We start from the raw sequence: 25,860 nt of genomic DNA on the forward strand, positions 1-25,860 counted from the left end.
GAGCTGACTCATTTGAAAAGACCCTAATGCTGGGAAAGATTGAGGGCAGGAGGAGAAGGGGACAACAGAGGATGAGATGGTTGGATGGCATCACCAACTCAGTGGACATGGATTTGGGTGAACTCCAGGAGATAATGATGAACATGGAGGCTTGGCGTGCTGCGGTTCATGGGGTCGCAAAGAGTCGGACACAACTGAGCGACAGAACTGAACTGAACAACAAAGTCAATGAAGCAATGTGACAATATAATTATTGTGAAATTTATTTATGTATATATTCTAGTCTATTCCAACACTTAACATGTAAGTGGCAAGATGACAAGAACATATTAAGAATCTGGAAACTGATGTGATTGCCTTTAGTTAAATCAACAACAAGTAACACATTAAAAGTGATTCTCACTAGGCCAAAGGGCAGCATTCTAAACTCCTATGAAAGGCAGGAAGGGGCTCCCTTATTTATAAATAATTTACACAAGAAAATAAATGTCAAATACTACATGAGACAAAAATGTGGTTATTTCTACTTAGGGAAAATAAATTTTGCTTTACATATCTCCTTGAACTTTTTCTGATATACATGTAAAACATAAATAAATATAAATTAAACAATATTACAAAAGAATAAGATTTACAATTTGAATATGAATATCTCACTTCAGAAATATATCATCTTTTCTTATACTAATATTACAATATCTCTACAGAGTTTTAAAGACATTAAGTCAATCTAAGACAACTTTCACTCTTTCATGGGGGCATTTTTTCAAATAGAAAAAATTGTTCTAACAAAATTATAGCTGATCTATCTACAAATAAGGGGCTAATTCACTATCTGCAATTAATGAAAAAGGAAGACTTATTCCTTCATTATGTATTCTTCCTTTGTCACCAACTAACCCAAGAAACTCAACACTCTTGGATCATCAGCATGTTTTTCCTTTAAAAAAATCTGCCAACTAATTCAGGCTCATTTTAATAGAATAAGAAAAGTAGAAAATGCCCTTTAGTCAAGGAAAATTATTGTATAATGTGTTTTATCTTTTTGACAATTTTCCTTATAAGAGACTGGTTCAATTGTTTTCAATATCCAATTGTTTTAATTTTTTGTCTTTTATAAATAAAAATAACATTACATATTTGGTGAAAAAAAATTCTTTTTTTCCTTCTTTCTCACATTCTAAACATGAACAAATCTCTCCACTTTCCCACACTTTTATGAAAGTAATCACTCTTAATCTTATGAATTGTTCTATTTTCAAGGGTCTTAGGAGTGTTGAGAATGTGATTCCAGGACAGAGTCATCTTTCCTTGCTTCGTGGACATTCCTATGCATCTTAAAAACAAGATAACATGCAAAACACTTTCTTCTCAACTTCTTTGGCTCAGTTAGCCACGGTTTCTAGCATCATAAGCAAAATTGTCAATGTTATACACATATGTCCTGAAAGTAAGAAAAAAAAAGTTAAAACCAAAATTACTTACTGGTTATATATATTCATTTTTTAATTACTATGTGATAAATCATGAACTAGAATAGTTAGTTAATTTGGGGTACAAAAAATAAATGCAAAGTTAGTAGTTATAGAGCATAGACAATCCCACCCAGTATAGTTCCCTGGTGGCTCAGTGGTAAAGAATCTGCCTGCAGTACAGGAGACCTGGATTCGATCCCTGGGTTGGAAAGATCCCCTGGAGAAGGGCATGGCAACCCACTCCAGTATTCTTGCCTGGAGAATTCCATGGGCAGAGGAGCCTGGTGGGCTACAGTCCATAGGATTGCAGAGTTGGACACGACTGAAGTGACTAGGCAGCAGCAGCAGCAGCAGATATGAAAATGTGTTAGTCACTCAGTCATATCCATCTCTTTGTGACCCCATGGACTATAGTCTGCCAGACTTCTCTGTCCATGTAATTTTCCAGGCAAGAATACTGGAGTGGGTAGCCATTCCCTTCTCCAGGGGTTCTTCCCAACTCAGGGATCAAACCCAGGTCTCCTGTATTGCAGGTGGATTCTTTAAGCAACACCAACTAAAATATGACACTTGAGTTTTTAGTTTCTTTTGATTAATTGCCAAGTTAGATTCAACTAAGATACTTTCAGATTAAAAATCAATGAAAACTCCCTGGAATAGAAGAAAGTTTAATCAAAAGAAGATACCTAGAAAGTTTCACACATACATACATATTAAGTCAGTTTTGTTTGATAATTTTGACTCACAACATAATAGAGATAAGATCTGTAAACATGACTTATAAACAAGACTCTTTAAAATAGATTTTATATTTCTTAAATATTACAAATGGGAGAAACAAATACAGTATGAGCCAACCATCTCATGATGCAAGTAGTCACAATGAAAACATTCCTATTTGTAAGCCCTAATGTATCAATCTTCTGCTTTTTCCAGATTATTTGCAGGATTGTGAACATCCAAACATTTCAATCAACTGAGTAAAAAACACAGAATGAGATAATAGGTATATTGCTGAAGAATGGAAGGCTGAAGACATGTCACATTAACAAAGATCAATGTGTTAGTCAATCATTCAACAAAGAAAAACAATTCTAACAATAATAGAGGTTTAAACCTCTATTGTCCTTTAATAGTCACAGATAGATACCAAGCCAATTGTGTTAATGGACATTTTCCAAGACACAGAAATGTAATTTTACTGAACCATATACCTTTTGTAAATTACCAGAGGTCTTACTTCTGCAGCATCACCAGTTACAGTGAATCATGAAACTTAAGTGCTTTGGTGTTCTCATGTGTGTGGTAAGAGCTGAATAGTAGAGAAGGAAAATAGTGATTGGATTATGAAAGTTTAAAGCTCAATAAAAAGTAACATGAGCATTTGTTTACAATCAATCAAAAAGCAACATGAGATTTTGTTTATATTCACATTCTTTTTATAAGCTAAAATGTATCATATATACCAACACTTCTAAAAGATGTAAATAAATCCTTGGACAGGCAAACACAAAAGATCAACAGGTAAGGTATGAGACACCTTCACACGTACTTGCTCTTTCCCCTGTCTCATTGGAAATTAAATTTTATTAAATCAGCATAAAATTGTGAGAATAACAAAGACTGTATAAAGTTAGCTCTTACTCTCAACAGCTTATACTTTCAAAATAAGGCAAGTGGAGTGTTTTTAAGTGGACATTAAAAAAAAAAAAAGGCAAATTCTTTCTTAGGGCTTTGCATGAATTTTCTCTGATTCAGAAATAGAAAAATTAGGTTTACAGCAAAATCCCAATAAAACATAAATATTCCCTCCTACATTTCAGCACTTTTCATTCTATTAAAAATATCATGGTCAATTATTTTACCAAAATATCTGAAGAAACTGATGATAGCCAAGAGAAAGCCCCCAGCAAACTCATTCCATTCCTTCCCCCTCAACCTAACAAGCCCTGGAATATTGGCTTGAGAATTATACTGATAATGCTCCAATTCAAAAGCAGAACTGGACTAAATGTAAGGAAGTACAGAAAAACATGCTTTATTCTTTTTTCCAAAATAGTCTTGAGGAGGCATCTGTATCAACCTAACTCACTTTATATGACTTAGAATTCTATTATTTATACTGAGCTATAAAGCACATTCTTTAAAAGTTTCAGAAAAATCTGAAGTCATATTTTACTACATTTGCTCTTAAAACATCTAGAGTATTTTATCGACAGTAAGCAAATATCTATAAAACCTGCCAAAAAAAATAGGACCTAGTGGCCAAATGCTTTTAGCAAAAGACTGAACTGCTTAATGATTTAAAGAATGTTTTCATACTTTAGCTTATAATAGGCTTAAATAATATGGTTCACTTAAAGACAAGGGAAAGAGCCATGAAGGCTAAAAAGGAGATACATCATCCAAAGAATTGAAAAGGCAATTGAGTAACAGCATTAAAATATAATTGTTCTTAAGCAATGAAAAAATAGACAGGCTTTAGGGCACTTCAGAAAGAATTCAGTCTCTGTGAACTCCGCAGTTAGTTTTCTGAATGATAAAATCTACGAAACAGAAGGTCAATTTAAATAGTACTCTGTCTACAGGATATATCAGAGCCAACCGTGACTTGATATTTAACACATGCATATTCAATGCAGATCAGACATTTCAAGTACTGATTTTTTTTTTCTTTCTGCGTTGTTTTATCACCTGAGTGCTTACTGTGTGCCAAGTAAGATCCTAACCCCTTTACAGGTGGTGATTCATTTGATCCCACAAAAAAGATACTACAATCTCATGAAGTGGGTACTATTATTTCCCCCATTTTATGAATGGGAAAACTGAGGCATAGAGAGGTGAAGCTCCTCACAGTCAAACGGCATGTAAACAGTAGACTCTGAATTGGAATCAAGCAGCTAGGGTCTAGAACCTGCCCTCTTAACCACTGGGCTGACTTTGGCTAGACTGACATCTATTAATAAATCTGATTTATTCATAGGCCTGATCACATGCAATTTAGCAATACATTAGAGTTTCTTTTTCTAGACATTTTCACTTCTGTACAACATACAGATACTCATAAATTTTACTATGTAGAGAAAAAAGATGAGTTGATCAATAGGTTGTGATGAGACTTTGGCTTTCAAATCACTTAATGTTCTTGTATATACTGAGATATCTAAATTTTTTTAAAAAGACAGGCCATTCATCCAAAATAGTAAATACAGACAAAAGGAATAAAGATATAGCATGTCAAAAAATACAATTAAGCTTAGAAAGTTATCTACTGTTATAGTGTCAAGTTTTACTGGAAAAAAGGTAAGAACAAATTTTTAAAAATCATCAGAATTTTTGCTCACCCTGATTTTCCACTGTCCCAGAAAATTTTGACTAGAATTATGATACCAATTATTACAGTAACAGCAACACATCCTTGAGGGGGAAAAAATGGTAAGTTAACCAATATAGAAATGAGCAATTACATATACAGTGTAATTCACAATGACAAACATACTGATTATCAGGTAAGTTCAAGAAAAAACAGGAGACTTGAATTATATTTTGCTTGCTTGCTTATGTCACAAGTTTGACAGTAAGATCTACATGTTCTTTATCCTGTTTTCTTTCAAGGGAAAATGAAATATTTAAAATGAAGTATCACAATGCTCAAATAAAATCTGACAGATTTGAGAGGATTCTAAAATGTTTCAACCCCACCATGCTTAATTTTAAATTATTTGATCACTGATTATTTAAACATTATACTATGTACAATTTCAGCACTAGAAGATGTCTTGGAGTTCACATTTATTTTGTAGATAATTAAATTGAGTCTGAGAAAGGTGAAGCTTCCACATGCGGTTAATGGCAAGGCCATTTACTCAGTTCATAGTAAAGGTAACAGAGATGTAGGCCTTTCTCCATCATAGGAAAGGCATCAGTATCTGGGCACAGAGAGTAAAACTACAGAAATGCTTTCCAGTGTTTAGTCTATTGCAGATAAAATTTCATTTAGGGAAACTGGTATTTACTTTCAATATTAAATGCACTATTTTGAGTGGAACAACAACAAATAATTGATGAAATAATTTGATCAACAGTAAAAAAAAATTTTTTATACCTTGATTTTTACACATAAATTTTCTTCTTAAAACCAGTCACTGCCTTTTCTCCTCACCACCTGAGTATCCCTTTTCCTCCTCACTGCTGCTGCTGCTGCTGCTAAGTCTACACCCTCCCAAATCCTTGAACTCTATTTTTTTGATCTGTACTACAAAGTATAAATGATACTAGAAAAGCAACTGAAGCTAATGTGACTAACAAGTGTGTCCAGTTTCAAATCAGCAAAATACAATAAATGTCGCATAATTGAGCTGCCATGTGGATACATAATTTTAAAAACAGCTGTTTCTACCACAGAATTTACAGTATTTTACCCAATTTCTTTAATTGATTCCTTAGCACCATAGCATTAATTTAAAAGATTACACTAATAAAATAAGTCATGGCTCCTTCAAAATTTGGGGTTTCTTTTTGTTTTACCACTTCCCATTAATCCCACCATTTTCAAATGTTGCAGAAAAATCCCATTTTCAATTTGAATGATAAATGAAGATCGAAAAATTTTAAAGTGATCCCAAATGTTTGGATGACAAAAGTGGGAATATTCTTAGAACACTGGTCAGCACATATATGTGATTCTAAAAGAAAGTGTAAATGTTTATGTTTTAACAGAAAACCAATGCAAACTACAGAAATATGAGAAGTATAATTCTAAATAAATAATTCCTCAATTAATAATTAATGAGAATACTATTTTGCAAATTAAAACAAAGAAAACTTTATAAAAGCAATAGTTTATGATCTAAAATTCACCCAAAGGTGAATAAGTACTAATTTAAGACTAAAACAATTTAGGCCAACTTGGTTAGACAGCATCACTGACTAAATAAAGGTGAACTTGAGCAAACCAAACTTCAGGAGATAGTGGAGGACAGGGAAGCCTGGTGTGCTACAGTCCCTGGAGTAGCAAAGAGTAGGAGCGACTGAACAACAACAACAACCTGGGATAAATGAAACTATAATATTATAAATGAAATTAAGATTATGATTCCAGTGTCATTAAGGAGCATTTGGGTAGGAAAAGCACAGAATTTTAGAAATGTTTTTCTCTAAGTAAAAGGAGTATTTTAGTAATGTTCCCCATTATGTAGAAATATATTTACCTAGTACTTAAAACAGTGCAGAGCAGTTTGTCACATATTAGCACATTATCTCCAATAACTGGCATGGTACTTGTAAATAGTAAAGATCCATGATTTTAACTGTTCATAATCTTCTCGATAAAAATACCTGAGATTACTCAAACTAAATTTGTATTAGATGGGTATTACATTAATATACAGAGTATTATCTCCATTCCTGAACAACTCAAATCAGAATGAGGCTGCCTCCTTTCCTGAAGAAATGTGGATTCATCCAGTCATTTCAAAAGGTCTCACTTACACACATGCCATAAAGTGGAAATGCACTCTCTGTACTATGAAAAACTAAGAAAGCTGTGAATAGGTTTTGTTCTTCCTTATAATCCTATTTAAAATAAAAGCATAAGTAAATAAGCATGTGATATTTAAAAGAAAAAGTACTTTAGATACTTCACTGAGCACTCTTAATTTTTTTTTTCTTTACTATTACTAATTCCTACAAGCAGCTTATGAGTGTAACAACATAGGATTTCAGCAATGAAGGGGAAAAAAGCAACACTTATAAAGAATCAGGACTATCTTAATTGTTAAATTTGAGTTGTATAGATCTAGGAAAAGAATTTTTCTACCCTTTCAAGCACTGAGTGCTAAGGAAACTAATCATCTCCCTCTATTCAAGTGCCTAATAGCTGTGTGACCTTGGGCAAGTTAAGAATCTTGCACAGCCACAGTTCCTCTCAGCTACAAGGTGGGACGCAGCCACATTACAGGACTGCTGTGAGAAGTAAATGAAATAATACACGGATGTTTCAGTGCAGTCCTTACCACCGACCCAAGATGCACATGTCACTCTAATAAAGGGCTATCTGATTCTCTGCTGTGGCCAGAGGGAACGATAAAATTGTCAGAAATCCATCTCAGAAAGATAATAGTGAAAAATAATAAAGAATTATTAAAGCTGAGATTTACCCAATTTTTAGCACTATGCCAGTAGTTTTCACAACCCATATTTCATTAAGCTTCCAAGACTTTAAATAAGAATCATGATCACCATCTCATAAATGAAAAAATTGAGACTCAGAGAGATTAAGTAAATCACTTGGGTTGAGTAATTATTAAATGGAAAAAAAAAAAAAAAGTCCAAAACAAGATTGAAACCAAGATCTGACTGACTCCAAAGCACAAGTCATCCTTCTGTAAAATACTGTCAACAAAAACAAACAGAAAACCCCACAACTATATACAGCATGTATTCTCAGTGGGGTTGGTATCATCCCTAAAGGGGAAAAAGTTTGATTTTGTTTTTTTTTACTTTTTACATATAAAGTACAGATGTGCATACAGTACATAAATAGATTTATATTATATCTATAGTATTAATATTTTATAGGGATGATTAGGAAAAAATGACTTACAAGATCCTTGAGGGGGAGAGGGTAATAAAAAAAAAAAACATTGTTTTTGGAAAATACACTAATACACAGCAGAGAATAACTTTAAAAATCACCTTGCAGGGTTATCACTGGAGGTCCAGTGGTTAAGAATATGCCTTCCAATGCAGGGGATGCGGATTTGATCCCTAGACAGGGAACTAAACATCCCACATGCTTTGGAGCAACTAGGCCTCAATCAGACAGCCCATGGACAGCAAATTATAAAGCCCTTGCACCACGAAGATCTCACATGTGGCAACTGAGACCCAAGACAGTCAAAAATAAATAAATAAAATTTTTTAAAGAAAATCACAAGGCAGGCTTCACTTAAACAGCAGATAAAGTTCTGAGATGAGCAGTCAGTCTCTATTTCTTGGCAAAATTAAACAGGAAAAAATTCAAAGTTTTTGCATTCAAATGCAAAGTTCTAATATCATTTGTGTCACTCCTGTGCATTGCAGTGGAATCAATAAAAGCAATTTCCTTGTTGTCAAGTTTATCTTTAAAATGAGAAAAGTGACCTCATTCACAATACATTTAAGAAGTAAAGATAATTTTCAGGTTTATGTTTTATAAGTGTAAGATCCCAAAGAAAAATATTACCATATGTCTGATATAAGAGGGAAGGAATTCCTCTTTATTTTTGAGCACAGGTTGGAATTACAACTAACCCTAAGAGAAAGTTTCTGGAAAAATCACACAATATATACTTAAAGAATTTCAGAGAAAATAATAAGCACCCTCAAATCTTCACTGAATGCCATTGAGCTGGTAAGAAAAAGTGCATCTATTAAATTTTAACTTCATCTATTAAAAATGTCATTAAGCCATTAGATCATGAGATTTTTCACTTAGAATACATTTATTTTTATTTAAAATATAGAATGGACAAAATGAATTGCAACTGTTGGAATCTTTCAAAATAAATCTTTTAGCTTAAAAAAGTTTTGCCTAAAACATAAAAACTATAATAAGTAACAATGAAAATAATAAAAGCAAGTATTACTTTCAGTTTCATAGTCACATGGCTAATTCATGCATGCATAAGATGAGCTTTCAGCTTATAAACACATAAATCAAAGTGTTTTTTGCAAATTTTTATGTGTATTTTCCATTAGACATTACTTATCAATATGCCAATTTAGCTGTATAGCTTCTAAACAGACATTTCTCTTACCATCTTATTAATCTTGTTAATACATAACATCAGATGATATATTTACGAACAAAAATGGACTGGACCAAATGATAGAAGAAACTGCAACAACAGGTATGTTTTTGGTCTCATGCCTACAGCAACAGAGCATTTTCTAGAGAAACTTTACTTTAAACCACTGACAGGGAAAGGAAAAGGAAGAAGATATAGCCAAAAGTAACATTCTTTGTTTTACTTGGGACAGGACAAATCTAGAAATAGTCAATGAGTAGTTTACAATTAGTTATAAAACACTTGAAGATAGAAACTGTATTGATAACTCTCTCCTCTTGTGATTCTTAGGCACTAAAATGAGATGCAGTGAGCCACTAGGCATGCAATAATACTTGACTGATTGGCCAAATGATTTGAAGTTCTCCTAAAATTACCCTGGAACAAGAACATGGTGGGAAATGTTCTTAACATAGTGAGTACTCTAACATACTGAGTACCTAACGGTGCCCACAAACATGTCGATAAGATGTCTTTACCTGTTTTCTCTTTGGCACCCACACATACTGTATTCTGATAGTATCCCTAAGACAGTATCAACAACTCAATGGACATGAATTTGACCAAACTCTGGGAGATAGTGGAGGACAGAGGAGCTTGACATGCTACAGTCCATGGGATCACAAAGAGTTGGTCACGACTTAGTGACTGAACAGCAACAACAAAGACAGTAAAAAAACAATATTCTTTTCCAGGAATTATATATCCGAAAGCGATGACAAATTCTGCGAACTCTCAGAGAGTCACACTTACCCGATGCAACGGTGCTAGCAACTAAAGAAGGAAAAAAGGAAAGAATTACAAAAGTAAAACTGTTTTAAAGTCATTGATTTGCTAGCAATTCAATAAATATATATTTATCAATCAACTGTATTTAAAAAGAAACAATTATAAATAAATTAATGAAAGCAATCATATTACTAACAATCAAGTAACACACATTAGTATCTCTCTCTATTAAACAAGGGCTTCCCTGGTAGCTCAGATGGTAAAGTGTCTGCCTACAATGCAGGAGACCCAGGTTCAATCCCTGGGTTGGGAAGATCCCCTGGAGAAGGAAATGGCAACCCCCTCCAGTACTCTTGCCTGGAAAATCCCATGGACTGAGGATCCTGGTAGGCTACAGTCCATGGTGTCACAAAGAGTTGGACATGACTGTGTGACTTCACTTTCTTTCTTTTCTATTAAACAAAGTCAGTCAACAATAGAAACATAAAATGTGATTAAAGAGTTATTGAATACTGAAACAAACACTATGTAAATTTGGTTATATGACTTGATGGCAAGGACCAACACTGACAAATGGAAGGTGCATGGTACATGCACTATGGATTACACTCAGTAGTAGCTACTACTATTTTTTCAATAAAAGCAGAAAAGGCATACAATATTTAAAGGGTAAATTAATTGTATATGAGAGAAATTTGATCCCAAATATTCACTGTATTTTTATCATAATCATTTAAAATAATTGAAAAGTTTGTTAAATTTGTTAAATTATCATATTCATGCAGAAAAAAGTATTTCAACACAGTTAGCGCTATAACAAATTTATACTAAGTGAACTTGTTTCTCTTTACCTTGCCCTATTAAACCTATATATTCAACCTAAAATTTTTAGGGCCAGAGATGTTGTAAAATTTTAAGAAGTCAGTAACCACATATAAATGTTAAAATTAATGAACTGAATCTAATTGGATCAATATAAGCCACAAAAGCAATGTTGAGTGCAAAAAGTCAAGTTTGGTAATGAAACATATGACATACTGTTTACGCAAATTATAAAAAAAACATGCAAAGCTATAATATGTACTACTTATAGTGACATACATGTAGCATAAGAATAAAAACACAGAGAGGGAGCTTGCGCAATGAGGTACCATCTCACATCCGTCAGAATGGCCAAGATCAAAAAGTTTACAAACAATAAATGCTGGAAAGGATGTAGAGAAAAGGGAACCATTCTACACTGTTGGTGGGAATGTAAATTGGTACACCCACTATGGAGAACAGTATGGAGAGTCCTTAAAAAACTTAGTGTTGCTGTGTGTGTGTGCTTAGTCCGTCAGTCGTGCCCCACTCTTTGCGAACCCATGGACTTCCACCAGGCTGCTCTGTCCATGGGGACTCTCCAGACAAGATTACTGGAGCAGGTTGCCATGCCCTTCTCCAAGTAATCTTCCCAACCCAGGGATCGAACCCAGGTCCCCTGCACTGTAGGCAGATTCTTTACCACCTGAGCCACCAGGGAAGCCCAAGAATACTGGAGTAGGTAGACTAGCCCTTCTCCAGGGGATCTTCCCGACCCAGGAATCAAACCAGGGTCTCCTGCATTGCAGGCGGATTCTTTACCAGCTGAGCTACTAAGATAGTCCAGTTGCCACATGATCCCCAATACTCTTGAATATAGATCCAGAAAAGATAAAAATTCTAATATGAAAAGATATATGCACCCCAATGTTCACTGCAGCACTGTTCACAATAGACAAGACACAGAGGCAGCCTAAATGTCCATCAACAGAGGAAAGCGTAAGGAAGATGCAGTACATATATACAATGGAGTATCACTCAGCCATAAAAAGAATGAAACAATGCCATGTGCGGCAACATGGATGGACCTTTAGATTGTCACACTGAGTGAAGTCAGACAAAGACAAACATCATGTGATATCACATATTATGAAATCTAAAAAGAAAAAAATGATACAAATGAATTTATTTACAAAACAGAAACAGAATCACAGACTTAGAACACAAAACTTATGGTTACCAACGGGAAAAGGTTGGAGGGAGAGATAAATTAGAAGGTTGGGATTTATATATATAAGCTGAGTCACTTTGCTGTATGGAAGAAATGAACACAACATTGTAAATCAACAATACTTTGATAAAAAATTTTTTAAAGAAGCAGGAAAAAAAAACAGGCAGGAATTGAGGTTCCCTTTTTTAAAAAGGGAACTAATATGAACTCATACATATATGAGATTTTATGTATTTGACCTTTTACCCAAAGGAATAAAGAAACATACAAAGGAAATTTCCACAATAATATCTGTAATGTTTTAAGTTCTTAAAGATTCTGGGTAATGGCCAAATGAGCTTGAGCATGGAAATTTATGAAATTTGGACAATGTACTGAAAAAACAACAATGATAGCTATTTGAAGACATGAAGAACAAACTAACTCAGGCAGAAATAAATCAAAGCTGAGAGAGCTCAGGCAGCAGATGAGCTGCAGGGAGTGGGATTTGCCTGCACGCAGCAGGGAGAAATCCCTAGGCCACTTGGCACAGAAAGCAGAAAGCCACAGTTTCACTGGCTGGAGAAGTCAGGGAACGGAGTTCAGAATCACAGAGCATCTGGAAGGTGAGGGGCTGATGCTGCTCTATTTCTTGACATATGTGGTAGTTACACTGATATTTGCTTTAGGAAAGTTATTAAGCCTTATATGTATATTTTGTACAATTTTCTGTGTGTTGATGTCAATGAAAAGTTAAAATAATTCTAAAAATTACCTCTTGGCTCAGTCGTATTGAGATTTAAAAAAAAAGATAAAAACAAACGGATAAAAACAACCAAAAATCCACATATCTCTATTAAGGAACAAGAGTGTCTATAAAAAAGACTATTCATTAAGCAAGTTGTAAAATAAGAAGACATCCTGGTAGTCTGAAAAAGCATTAATTAGATGGGTTTCATTCACTCAGTAGGTTTTCTTGAAATCTAAAGCATATGTTACTCTGCTTTCATAAAAACTGTCATTTAAAGAGTTAACCTGAAAGCTATCAAAGAACTCTGTGTTTTTAATTACTTAGAAGATACTATTAAGGTACTTAACCAAATCAGCAACTCTAGGGAATCTGGAGAGTTCCTTTAGCATGCTTGATGGATGAGTCTCTGTCATTGAATCAGACCTAGAAATCAACCTAAAGGATTATACACACTTGGTTCTTTGAGGGATCATGAGGAATTCAGTGGCTCCCTAAAGCTAACATGAAAAGCAGCATTTTTTTACTGATGGTAATTTAGAATTGCTTTTATGACACCACAACCTTTTTCTATATCATTGCAAAAATATTTCTTTCTTAAAGGTATGCTCTAGCACAATCCAAAGTTTAAAGTCAGAACATTGCTATGAAGAAACTCTGCCTACAATAAACCAGAGACTACTTAATTTTTTAACCCTGATGAATTTGAAATTTCTACCATGGCACATAAAATCCATATGTGGAAACCTGGACTGAGTCAACTGACCTGAAGGAGCGCTTCCTCTTCCTTTAGGTGTGCCTGTTGCATGAAAACGCGGGGTTGTCCTGGGAACAGCTGTACTTTTTGCTGCTGTAACACGAGCAGAGGTCAATCTTTGTGTTATACGGAGACCCTTAGTCGTATGTACAGAAGTGGACTTTTGTGTAGTTTTAAGATTCTGTGTAAGTAAAGATTTTGCTGGGGTGAATCTTTGGGTTGTTGGTGTGGTTTCAGAAGCATTTGCCATGAGGAGATTCTGAGCTGCTGTAGAGACAGTGTTTGATATTGGGGAATTCCAGGCTGTTGTAGCAGAACCATTTGCTGTGGAAGGTTTCTGAGGAGGTGATGGGACCTTTGTAGCTGGAACATTTACAGTGGTGTATGTCTGAGAAACTAGTGGGGCCTTTGTAGCTGAAGAATTTATTGTGATGAATTTCTCAGGAGTTGGTGGGGTTTCTGTAGTTGGAACATTTACAGTGGTGGGTTTCTGAGGAGTTGGTGGGGTTTCTGTAGCTGAAACATTCACTGTGGTGGGTTTCTGAGGAGTTGGTGGGGTTTCTGTAGCTGAAACATTTACAGTGGTGGGTTTCTGAGGAGTTGGTGGGGTTTCTGTAGCTGAAACATTCACTGTGGTGGGTTTCTGAGGAGTTGATAGGACTTTGGTACCTGGAACATTTACTTCAGTGGATTTCGGAACTGTTGGTATGACATCAGTTTCTGTAGAAGAAAAATGTTATAATAAAATTAGGTAAATAATGCTGTCCAAGTTAAGATTTAGGAACCAATTGTTTGCTCTGACTCTTCTCTTTCCCTACAAAAATCTAACTATGACTTTTAGGAAACCAAGTATTCTCATGTCTTTCCCAAGGAACTGAAATGCTATATATTATCTTTGCTTTGAAATAAGTTGCACCTATAGGCAACCAAAGTAATATTGAGATTCCTAAAACTGTTTTCTATTTGAAAAAGGAAATCAAAGTCAGAACTGGCAGTGATCTCATTCTTAATACCCCTCAAATAAAGAGTTTTTCTCATAAATTGTCCTCTTTCCCTCATGCCAAGACCAAAGAAGAACAGGATGCAACCTTGAAGCAACAAAGATAAGCACAACAGAGTCACTTTTTTCAAAGTGGTCAGGACATGTTAGTGACCTTGGGAACTTGTTTTGTTTCACTTCTCTTTTAAAGCAATAAATTCAATCAGGCTACAGTAAATCCCTTTTCTCCTCTTGTGTTGGTTACCAAACTTACACAGAAAAAAGTTTAGTTCCTCTTTGGATTTTAGGTGAGATAACAAATATCTGAAGTGCAGATTATTCTGAGAGTCACCAATCTAACATTAAAATTTTAGGTCTGTTTGACTTTGGGTTGCTGATCCAATCTCCCTCATAAAGTACTGAGCAGTGTGTAAGCCTGTTTGACCAGATATTAAAGACTGCTGTCCACTTCTCTAAGCTTCAGTTTTCTCATCTGTAAAATGAATGAATTTCCAAAAAGTTTTACTAATGAGGTGCCTGGAGATGGTTTTATTTTTATTCTGCTTAGAGTCCTGAAAGTTTTTGGAATCTCTTGGTTGATATATTTCATCACTTTGGGAAATTTTTCAGTCATTATCTCTTAGTGTATTACTTATGCTTCTCTCCCTCTCTTTCTCGCCTCTATTTTTTTAATCATAATTAGAACAGTCATATCTCAAATGTCTCTTAAATTTGGTCTGTATTTTACTTTCATTTTTCTCCTTGTTCTTCAGTTTTAATTAACTTTTCTTCCAGTTCCCAATAACGTCTCCTGCTATGTCCAAATTGCTGTTAAACCTGCCTACTGTGCTGCTCAGATACTATATTTTCCCATTGAAGAACGTCTATTTTACTCCATTTTACAGACTCCAAATCTCTGTTGAAGTTCTCTATCTTTTCCATTAGTATCTTGAATATATTAATCACTTAAAGTCCTTGTCTGCTAACTCAATTACCTAGATTTTTATTATTTGCTTTTCATTTCTCCTAATTTGGTTATAATTTCTTGCGTCTCTCCATATCTTAATAATTTTTTTATTGTATGCAATACATTGTATAAAATTCAGATGATATGATCTTCCAAAGGGAGGGTATCCTTTTCTGATAGGCAGATTGGTTTGCTCTGATCACATCCTCAGCCTATGAGGACTGAGGGGGGTTACAGTTTCCATATGACTCAATCTACTTTTGCTGCTTGGAAGTGCATCTTTTTTCCTCAGCCCTGAGAGACTGTGGGAGATCCAAGTCTATTCTTCAGCAGTGCCCTCTCTAGCAACACAGCCTCTCTCTCCACAAAGCTTCAAAATGAGCTTAAATGTTGTAAGAAGGACGCTAACTGTATGCTTGATACAAGCCTGTTTTTGTGATGGATTTGTTGTCCAAATACCATAAGCTTCAGGAAGATCTCATTTTGTACTTTGGCAGCTTGGGGTCTAGCTCCCCAGTCTCACCTGCATTCCTAGAAATCCACAAATGGCTCTTAGGAAAAACTGGGTCAGCATTTGAGGATTTCCAGTTTCCAGTGTGTTATCCTAGCTAACCATAACTACTGAGAGCAATGGTCTTTTATCTGGTTCAAGATGGATCCTCAGCCTAGGTGCACATCAGAATCATTTGCCTTCATTCAGAATTTTAGTTCATTCAGCCCTAGTTATTCCCCTGAGGCAACAATTTTTGCCTTTAAAATATGGTTTAAAAAAAATCTACCCAGGTTTTGTAGTTCTTGTCATGCCAGCATTGGCCTGCCATGACATCCTTGAGCATTACCATAGAGTTGTAAATTCTAGATAGCTGATTATTTAATAAAATAGGGGAAATAAATATGAAGTGGATCATATGGCTAAAATCTAAAATATCAAAATTTACTCACTTTAAATGAATTCAAACCATTAAATGAAATTTACACCTTTTAACTATCACATCTTCACATCATAATAACCATTATCATTAATGGTACAGAGAACAAATATGCAATATTACTGGGACAGTAAATTGGTACAGTTTCTTTTGAAACAATATTGGTAACATCTATCAAAAGTTTAAATGCATATATCTTTGATATTGTAATTACACTGCAAGGAATTTATGGCAAATAATGTATTTGCACAGATACAAGGAACACAATAATATTTACTGTAGAACCTTTTTTAAAATATTTTTTTTAAAAACTAGAACAGATACTGAATTCCCTTCAATAGGAGACTGGTTAAGTAAATAATATATCCATATCATTAATATGATTTTTAAAAGAAATATGTGTATGTATATTTATTTCCTAGAATAAAATACAAAAATTTGTAAACAGTGGCTACTTCTGAGGGTAGGACTAGAAGAGAATTTTGCTTTTCATTTTATATAATCATCAACATGGTTTTAACATTGTGCTGTGCTTAGTAACTCAGTCGTGTCCAACTCTCTGTGACCCCATGGACTGTAGCCCGCCAAGATCCTCTGTCCATGGGGATTCACCAGACAAGAATACTGGAGTGGGTTGCTATGCCCTCCTCCACGGGAGCTTCCCAATCCATGGATCAAACCCAGGTCTTCTGCATTGCAGGTGGATTCCTTGCTGTCTGAGCTACCAAGGAAGCCCAAGAATACTGGAGTGGGTAGCCCATCGCTTCTCCAGGGGAACTTCCTGACCCAAGAATCAAACTGAGATCTTCTGCATTGCAGGTGGATTCTTCACCAACTGAGCCACCTGGGAAGCCTAGTTTTAACATTACTTCATAATATTCATGTATACCATTTATATGAAAAAACTACTATTAATAAGCAATGCTATTTAAAAACCATGCTAATAAAATTCAAGTATAATTATAAAAGTAGCTATTTGTTTGAGTTATACTGGCATTTGAATATGATACTGCTTAAATAAATGCCACCTCCTAGGAAAGTTCTAGAAATGTAAACAAGAGAGCATTGTCAATAAGAGAGAAATTCTGGAGGCAGAAAACAATACAATTCAATGAAGTCAACAGGTGGGCAAGAGTTTCTCTTTGTTGTCACAACATATAACATCTTTATTTAGATCTCTCAGTTCAATCTAAGATTTCCTCTCAATTAAATAAACCACTTTATACACTTTTTTTATAAACAAGAATATATCTATATTAACTTATTGAAAGTAACATGGTAAGAAACAGCAAATATAAGCTAATTCACTAAAAACATGAGACATATATGTGTGCATATATATATCATATATGTGTGCATATATATATATATATATATGTATATATATAAAATTGTACATCTCCATCCTACTCTGCAGTTCAAGCCGTAAAGAATCCATCTGCAATGCAGGAGACACAGGAGACATGGGTTTGATCCTTGGGTGAGGACGATCCCAAGGAAATGGCAACCCACTTCCTTGCCTAGAAAATACCATGAACAGAGGAGCCTGGTGGGCTGTAATCCATAGGATCGCAAAGAGTCAGACATGACTGAGTACGCACATACTTGCACTATTATATATATACATATATTCACAGAGGTCATGTGTGTATTATTTGTATTTTACCATATGGTGGCTCAGCAGTAAAAGAATCTGCCTGTAATGCAGGAGAAGTGGAAACTCTAGTTTGATTCCTGAGTTGGGAAGATCCCCTGGAGAGGCAAATGGCAACCCATTCCAGTATCCTTGCCTGGGGAATCCCATAGACAGAGGAGTCTGGCAGGCTACAGTCCATGGGGTTGCAAAGAGTAAGACACAGCTAAGCAACTAAACAACAACGGCAATAACATATGTTCTCCACATCAGTGCTTCTTCCTTTTTGGAAGTCATAGACCCCCTCGTAGAGTCTATTCCCCAGAAAAATGCAAATATGCTTAAGTACAATGCTTTACATTCATTTCTCAGGGAGTCAGTATACTCTCTGAAGCCCATATACAGACCCAAGGGTAAGAACAAACAGAATTGTAACTTTGCAAACGAATTACCTCTACACTGAGGTAGGGGGCCACTCCACTCTCCTTGGCCATCTTTTACAGTACAATAGATAGAGCTCTCTCCATGTAGGGTGAAGCCTTCCATACATTTATATGTTACAGATTGTCCGTATGCATAACTGTTTTGTTTCTCTTGAATCATTCCATAGTCAACTTTTGGTGGTTCTGGACATAAAATTTCTTTTAAAACATCATAACATATGTTAAATTAATTAAATCCCCAAGATAATTTCATAAACAAGATTAAAATAAGTTAAATATTTTATTTAAAAAAATAAAAATATACCATTCTTTTAAATTAAACATTGCATCTCAGAGAAAGCAAGGCAGAGACTTCCATTTAAGGAGTAAAAGGACTTGAGTTTAAACCTAAGATGCACCCTCCTTAGACCAGAGAAGAGGGCTCTGCTTTTGATTCCAGGGAGAAACAATACCAAATGAAAGGAGCTGGGAATGTAAGTGGCATGCATGGGAAACAGAAATTTTGGATAGAGCAAAAGATTTTAAAAGTCAAAATTAGACTTTGATTTTCAGGATAAAATTTTTAAAGCATGTGTTGACTCTTGGCCTTTTATTTGAAGTAAATCTTACTGAGCAGCTGAATTTGTAAAACAAATACAAGCAAAGTATTGATTGTTATATTATAAAAAGAGGCCTCTCCCTGGCAGCTCCCCTGATTCAGTGGTTCCACATTCTCTAGAGACATGAACCTGTTTTTCTTGTCTTTTTTTTTTTAAGCAAGAAGGCAATGTGATCACATGGGGACGTCAAATTACATTACATCAAATCCTCTTAAGTACCCAGACAATACTAGCTATTTATGAATTACTTTTAGGCCACTGATCAAAGCAGGGAACAAAAACAAGCTAATCTGATTTACACTGGGCTGAGTGGGTATTGACAACACACATTACCAGCAGTTCAGTCCCAGCAGTTTCTGAGCATCTAATACATACTGGGCATTGTTCTATAAATAAAAGTATAACCAAGTAAGATACAGTTCCTCTGTCTTAAACTATAGTGGAAAGAGACATTCAAAGAGATCATTTCCATACAAAATGGTGAGGATTATCACAGAAGCATGCACAGTGGTGTGGAAAGAACAAACAGTTACAGTCAGGGAAAGCTTCGAGGAGAAATTCGCAAGCAAACTCTTAAAAAATAAAATAAAAGGGGTAGGGGGTGCTGAAGGGATTTCCTGACAAAGGCAGTATCACAAGAAATGATGCGGGGACATGAAGAAATCTGAGGTATCCAGACAACCTCAGCAGTTTGTGAAGGAGGAGGGTGAGACATAAAGTGTGGAGAATTGGATAGACCATGGCTAGACTTGTGCACTATATGAAGGGGTTTAGACCTGGTACGCTGGACGTGATGAGGAGATACTATCAAGTCTCTTTCAAGAAGGGAAGAGGCCAGTCGCATTTGTGTTTCAGATGGATGACTGGGTAGAGGCTGGATAACACACTAAAGGTGTGTGAGAATGGAGGCTGGAGGCCACTGCAGTCAGCACCACTTGAGCAAGTGGAACTCCTGCCTAGCTCCCACATGGAAAGGCCATGCTCTTGCCCTCCTCTGGATGTGCCTCTCTCTACTAGATGGGGAATCTGCAGGGCTGAGATAGTATGCTCAATGAGAGCTCCTCCCCACCCCATTCTAAATCACGCTCCAGCAACTGGTGCCCAGAATTCCCTGGGCCAACACTCCTTTCAGGGCTTCTCCTCATCCATATTCTTGACAACAGTCTATACTGCTGATGTGTCTACCTTTAGGCCAGAATTCAATGGAGTGGAGGCTAAGGGTTATAGGGGATATGATTTGGGTGTGTAGATTGAGCTATCCATTTACAGGCATCAGAGACCCCTCACAGTGCAAGAAGGGGGCATCAACTTGAGAAACGATGAATCTTAGATTAGGGACCTCCATTTATACTCTTGTCCTATGCCCTGAAAATGCTAGGAATAGCCCTTATTGCAAAGTCTAAATGAAAGCTAGTAAACCATATTAAAAGTGTTATATATAGAAGATAATACAGGTTTGAGAAATATATTAAGGAGATAAAGGAAAAAATATTTGGTGATTATACGTGAGAGGTTAAGATAAAGAGAGGGGCCTGGAATGACAGATATTATAGAGCAGCAACTGATTCTAGGCTAGTGTGTACTAGCAGTCAACTAAAATTATTTTTGAAAAGCAAATATTGGCAGAGAGATAGGAAAACAGGTGTTTCTGACATTGAGGCTTTCTTCAGAGGTGAACAAGTATCATCACCTCTGACTGGCATATGACCAAGGAAAAGTTCTGAATATGTCCATTGTTCCTTCCTTCTTTAGATCCACACCTCCATATCCACATTCACAAAGGGACATCAATGCTGCCTCATGTGCTGATAAAAGCCCAGAGTGCATACTTGAGATATGCTGTGTGCTCAGTTGAGGTCAAAAACCTCATTGCTTAAGAATGTATACTTTCTACCTGAAGTCTTTGGTGGAAAGTCTACATTAGGAGAAGTAGGGCTTTAATAGGGATAGTTGAAGACATGGGGTTGTTGAATGAAAAGGGCTCTTTCCCACAGAATACAGATGTCAGTGATTGCAGAGTTGCAGAGCCAGGTAAGAGAGTCAGAGTGAAAAATATGAACATAAGGAGTTTTACCACAGAATTGAAGATATTAGACAGAGAGCAGGACCTGGACTAGCTGTAAGCAAACACAAAAAGAAACTGGGTTTGCAGCACAAAAGCTCTTCTGTGCTGGAATGCATGCTTGGTGTACACATTTCTGTGAAATTCATGACAGCAGTTGCTTGTAAATATGTTGGCCTCAACTGGGAGACTGCTTGCCCAGACTTTGTGACAAGTTGTTGCCTCTGTCAGAAAAAAAAGATACGGTCTAGCTCCTGCTTGCTTTCCATATTTGCTTCAGTATCAGTTACAGCATTCCTAACTGGATAACATAGGAAAGGTGATGGTAGGTAGTAAGGATGGATATTTGAAAATAATAATGAAAAAAAGGAAGAAATAGTAGATATAGGAGGTGGGGCCCAAGGTGGGTGTGGCAAGAGCAAACTCCTGGTTGGCAAGGCTTCATTTCATTTGTCTTCTTATCAGTTGACCCCACACATTCCCTACCAGAGAGCATGATGCTTGTTAAATTACACTACATCTACTCAAGTTTCCTGCTCTTAATAACACCAAAACTTGAAATGAGCAATAATTTCAATGAGGATGAGAGAAATAAAGCTACATTTTAAAACACTGCACATATATACTTCTCTGTTTTCAGGAGACATATGTCTCTAATGCACATATATTTAACTTGATATACCCTTTTAGGAAACTAGCCTCTGTGCCCTCTTCCCTCTTGAGAAGACAGAATTTTCAAGTGCAGATATTTCTTCATTACAATATATGCTTATTTCTCTAAAGATAAAAGTATATCATGGTTTAAAACATTTCAACATAATTAGCTCAGTTAACGATCCTTAAAGGAATCTAGTGTAAGGTAACACTAGGTCTTAGAAGAATGATGGGCTTGAAATCAAGAGGTCTGGGTTAAGTGCCTACTTTGGCCACTTATTTGGCATATAGGGTCAAGTCGTACAGACCTTTTAATGAATAGTATTTTAACCACCAAAAAATTAAAAATTATGAAGGAGGGAAAAAAAATCCCAAATCTATTTTATTTGACTGTTAGAAGGAACGATAAGATAATAAATGACCAAGCACAATATAAACCTTAGTTAATTTTTAATCCTTTATCCTCATGGTTAATAAATTAAGACGTATTACTAATAGAGTTATATAAACTAGGCAAAACATTCACACATTGGAAAGTGAGGGTACTACAAACATATACTGACGAGCAAAAAGCAATTTATCATTGATTATTCAGTCCCACAGCAGAGTGCTTAGATTTTTTCAGTCTTACCTTGGCATTCTGGAAATTCATCAGTCCACCCAACAGTATTTCCCACAGGAGCACAGAAACTAGAAGCTGCACCAACTAATTTGTACCTACAATAATGAGGGAAGAAAAAAAAATTAAGTTCCACTCGCACATATTTGACTTCCCTTAAATCCTTCAGAATATCTCCTTACAATATTTGTTACACCAGTTGATAGAGACAAAACAATAGTTGATAAAAGCTCATTTGGCAGTTTAAAGGAAAAGAAAAAATTATATCTAAAAGAGTGACATCAAAGATAAAAAAGTGTAAGCAAAATTTTTGTAAGCAAAATATTTTTTATTTGGGTAAGGCATATGTTAGAAAATACTAAAATATTTTAAAACATTTTTAAGGAATACAGATGCTTAAATCTTTTCTATTTCTGAGTTATAAAAGATCAATACAGATTCCATAGAATAATAGAATGTACTTATATTTAAAGGGTTCAAAGTATCCCCAGATTTGTTATTAATGATCCAAATATCTGTGTTTAGTACAGGAGACAAATGACACTGGTAGCTTTATAAATAACAGGGACACACACACAGAATAAAATATCATAGTCCAATTTACAGATATTAAATGAGAAAATGAATATAAAGCTTTTAGCAGCACTTGAAACACTGATAATCCTCAATGATAATACTCCTTTCCCATACATAGAGGACTTAACAAAAGATCTTAGGTCAGAATGATATTTTTACACTAGGAATGATTGTTTTTAACCCTTGATATCTTATAACAGATTGTTCGCATACAAAGAAAACAAACAAATGCAAACTCATTATTTAGGTAAAGACTGGTTTCAACACTGAAAAGATTTAATTTCTCCAAGGATCATCAACGTATCACAAGTTTTTTCCTCTACAAGTCACAGTTAAAACTTTATAATGAAATCTAGCGATTGAGAGAATTTTGGTGGTATTATAAGAAATATTCCTTTCTTGCCCCATTTTACTAACTTTAACCGCAATGAGTTCATCATTGAGCAGAGGGTGGTTTTATTGCTTGTCACAAATCTAAAAGTTTCTATCTTAAATTCTAATTTGTTTTTCCAGTTGTTAAATATAGTGTTTCATATGCTCAAACTTACCCTGCGTTACATGAAAAATAGATGGTCGCACCAAGTAGTATGTCAGTTGTTATATTGACATGACCATTGTCTATTTCTCTAGGCTTAGGACATGATTTTTCTAGGAAAGAATATAAATTTATTTTTTTCATTAAATTATCAGGCACATCTATGCAAATTCACCATCTGAACCACTGCTATTACTTATCCAACTATTTAAACTGTACCTTCATTTTATCAGTTTCAAGAAAGCAAGGTATTAGTCCATGGGGTCACAAAGAGTCAAACACAACTGAGCGACTTTCACTTTCTTTAAAATATACACTTAAGTCATTTTGCACTATGTTAAATCACTTCAGTCACATCCAACTCTGTGTGACCCTGTGGACTGTAGCCTGCCAGGCTCCTCAGTCCATGGGATTCTCCAGGTAAGAATACTGGAGTGGGCCATTTCCTTCTCCAGGGGATCTTCCCGACCCAGGGATCGAACTCACGTCTTTTAAGTCTCCTGCATTGGCAGGAGAGTTCTTTACCAATATTGCATTTTTAGGTAACCTTAAATTAAGTTTAATCTTAGGTTAAAGGTTTTTCCAGTGGTCATGTATGGATGTGAGAGTTGGACTATAAAGAAAACTGAGCACTGAAGAATTGATGCTTTTGAACTGTGGTGTTGGAGAAGATTCTTGAGAGTCCCTTGGACTGCAAGAAGATCCAACCAGTCCATTCTAAAGGAGATCAGTCCTGGGTGTTCTCTGGAAGGACTGATGTTGGAAACTCCAACACTTTGGCCACCTGATGTGAAGAGCTGACTCATTGGAAAAGACCCTGATGCTGGGAAAGATTGAGGGCAGGAGGAGAAGGGAATGACAGAGGATTAGATGGTTGGATGGCATCACCGACTCAATGGACACGGGTTTGGGTGGACTCCGGGAGTTGGTGATGGACAGGGAGGCCTGGCGTGCTGCGGTTCACAGGGTCGCAAAGAGTCAGACACGACTGAGCTACTGAACTGAACTGAACTGAAACCTTAAATGTGAAATCAGTGAGCAAAGTAATATTTCTAGCTCACAAGTATTTAGTTTGCCTAATTTAAAACAAATTGGTTCTAATGGTTCATTTAAGAAACATTCTAAATAATAATATGTACACATAGACTTCTGCTATGAGTGAAGGAAGAAACGTTATTTTCCCCAAACACCATATGATTAAGATTACTCTTTAAAACTATACTCACTTTTACAAAATCTATCAGGTTTGGACCACACAAAATTCTGAAGACAAGTTATGTTTCCTGAGAGAGAAGGGTCCCTTATGTAGCCCTGACGGCACTCATATTCCACAGTGGTACCTTCTGGGAAATAATTCTGTTGGCTATAAGACTTTTTGAGAGATGCAAAAAGTAGCCTGGTTGGAACATCACAGCTACCTAAAAGTATTAACAAAACAACAACAACAAAAAATGAGTATATAATTGCTGTTATAATCTATGTCTAATTATCTGGTCCTTAGATCACTCTTTATCTGTATTTCTTTGTACATAGTATTCATATTAATGTCACTATGGCATTGATAGTGTGTCAGCATATTCACATATAAATTTTCATTCCCTAATTACTAGAGCCCTGTGAAGTAGATTTGGTACACCAAAGTCACTATGTCCACAATTCAGAAAATGTAACTTATTTCAGTCGCCTGGCATCATTCTGGCATTGACTCAATGAAGGCCAATTCCCTTACCCTGTCCCATGTATCATAGGGATAGATAAGAACCAGCATTTCCAGATCCCTGGGCTAGTGTCCTGGACAATAATAATAGTTAACAATGATAGCTAACATTTATTGAGTACTTGTAAATGTATTACACATGTAAACTCATTTAATCCTCAGGACAACCTATGGAGGCAAGGATCAGATGAGCCAATGGAGAACATGAAGTATTTAAAAACTGGAATCATCCAGACAAATGCAAATTTATAGTGGCATCATATAGTGTAAGGGGCATTAGATCTATGATCAACAGACTCGCTGGCTCTTCTGCATAAGGAGCTCCTGATCCCAAGGAAATTGTTTAACTGGGAGCTGCTTTCTCAACTGTAAAGTGTGGATAAGTCCTTAACTAACCTCAGGGAGTTGTTTGAAGAATTAGACAAAGTACTCTATGCAGAATAACTCTCTTCAGTTATCAACACTAAAGCATGATACATGTGCAGAGACATGTACTTCAACCTCCTGCCTTGGGATCATGGATAAATAAAAACAAAACGTTAACACTGATTTCACACCTGATTTCAAAAAGTACTTGTGGCAGTTTCTATGTTCACCG

The 25,860-nt window shown here is 35.6% G+C and overlaps 1 protein-coding gene and 1 non-coding gene across 28 annotated transcripts in view; one reads left to right on the plus strand and one right to left on the minus strand.

Moving 5' to 3' along the window:
- Positions 1-239: 239 nt before the first annotated feature.
- Positions 240-25,860, minus strand: part of CD55 (CD55 molecule (Cromer blood group)) — a 28,649-nt gene continuing 3,028 nt past the window's right edge. For 6 of the 27 annotated variants that reach the window (XM_044943248.2, XM_025286146.3, XM_006050018.4 and 3 more), the window contains 9 exons: positions 24,772-24,963; positions 23,559-23,658; positions 22,447-22,532; positions 18,510-18,698; positions 13,559-14,269; positions 10,058-10,078; positions 4,820-4,892; positions 2,690-2,787; positions 240-1,444 (listed from right to left, as the gene is read on the minus strand). In XM_044943248.2, coding sequence (XP_044799183.2) covers positions 2,733-2,787; positions 4,820-4,892; positions 10,058-10,078; positions 13,559-14,269; positions 18,510-18,698; positions 22,447-22,532; positions 23,559-23,658; positions 24,772-24,963 — 1,427 coding nt within the window. In that variant the 3' untranslated portion in view covers positions 240-1,444; positions 2,690-2,732. Of the gene's footprint in view, positions 1,445-2,689; positions 2,788-4,819; positions 4,893-5,630; positions 10,079-13,558; positions 14,270-18,509; positions 18,699-22,446; positions 22,533-23,558; positions 23,659-24,771; positions 24,964-25,860 lie in introns of those variants that run through there. The other 21 variants (XM_044943251.2, XM_044943249.2, XM_025286151.3 and 18 more) reach the window with 20 other exon arrangements.
- TRNAC-ACA lies at positions 10,275-10,346 on the plus strand. The gene has a single exon. It is a non-coding gene; the product is annotated as a tRNA-Cys (tRNA).

The sequence above is a fragment of the Bubalus bubalis genome, chromosome 5 (genome assembly GCF_019923935.1).
Source record: "Bubalus bubalis isolate 160015118507 breed Murrah chromosome 5, NDDB_SH_1, whole genome shotgun sequence".
Lineage (NCBI taxonomy): Eukaryota > Metazoa > Chordata > Mammalia > Artiodactyla > Bovidae > Bubalus > Bubalus bubalis.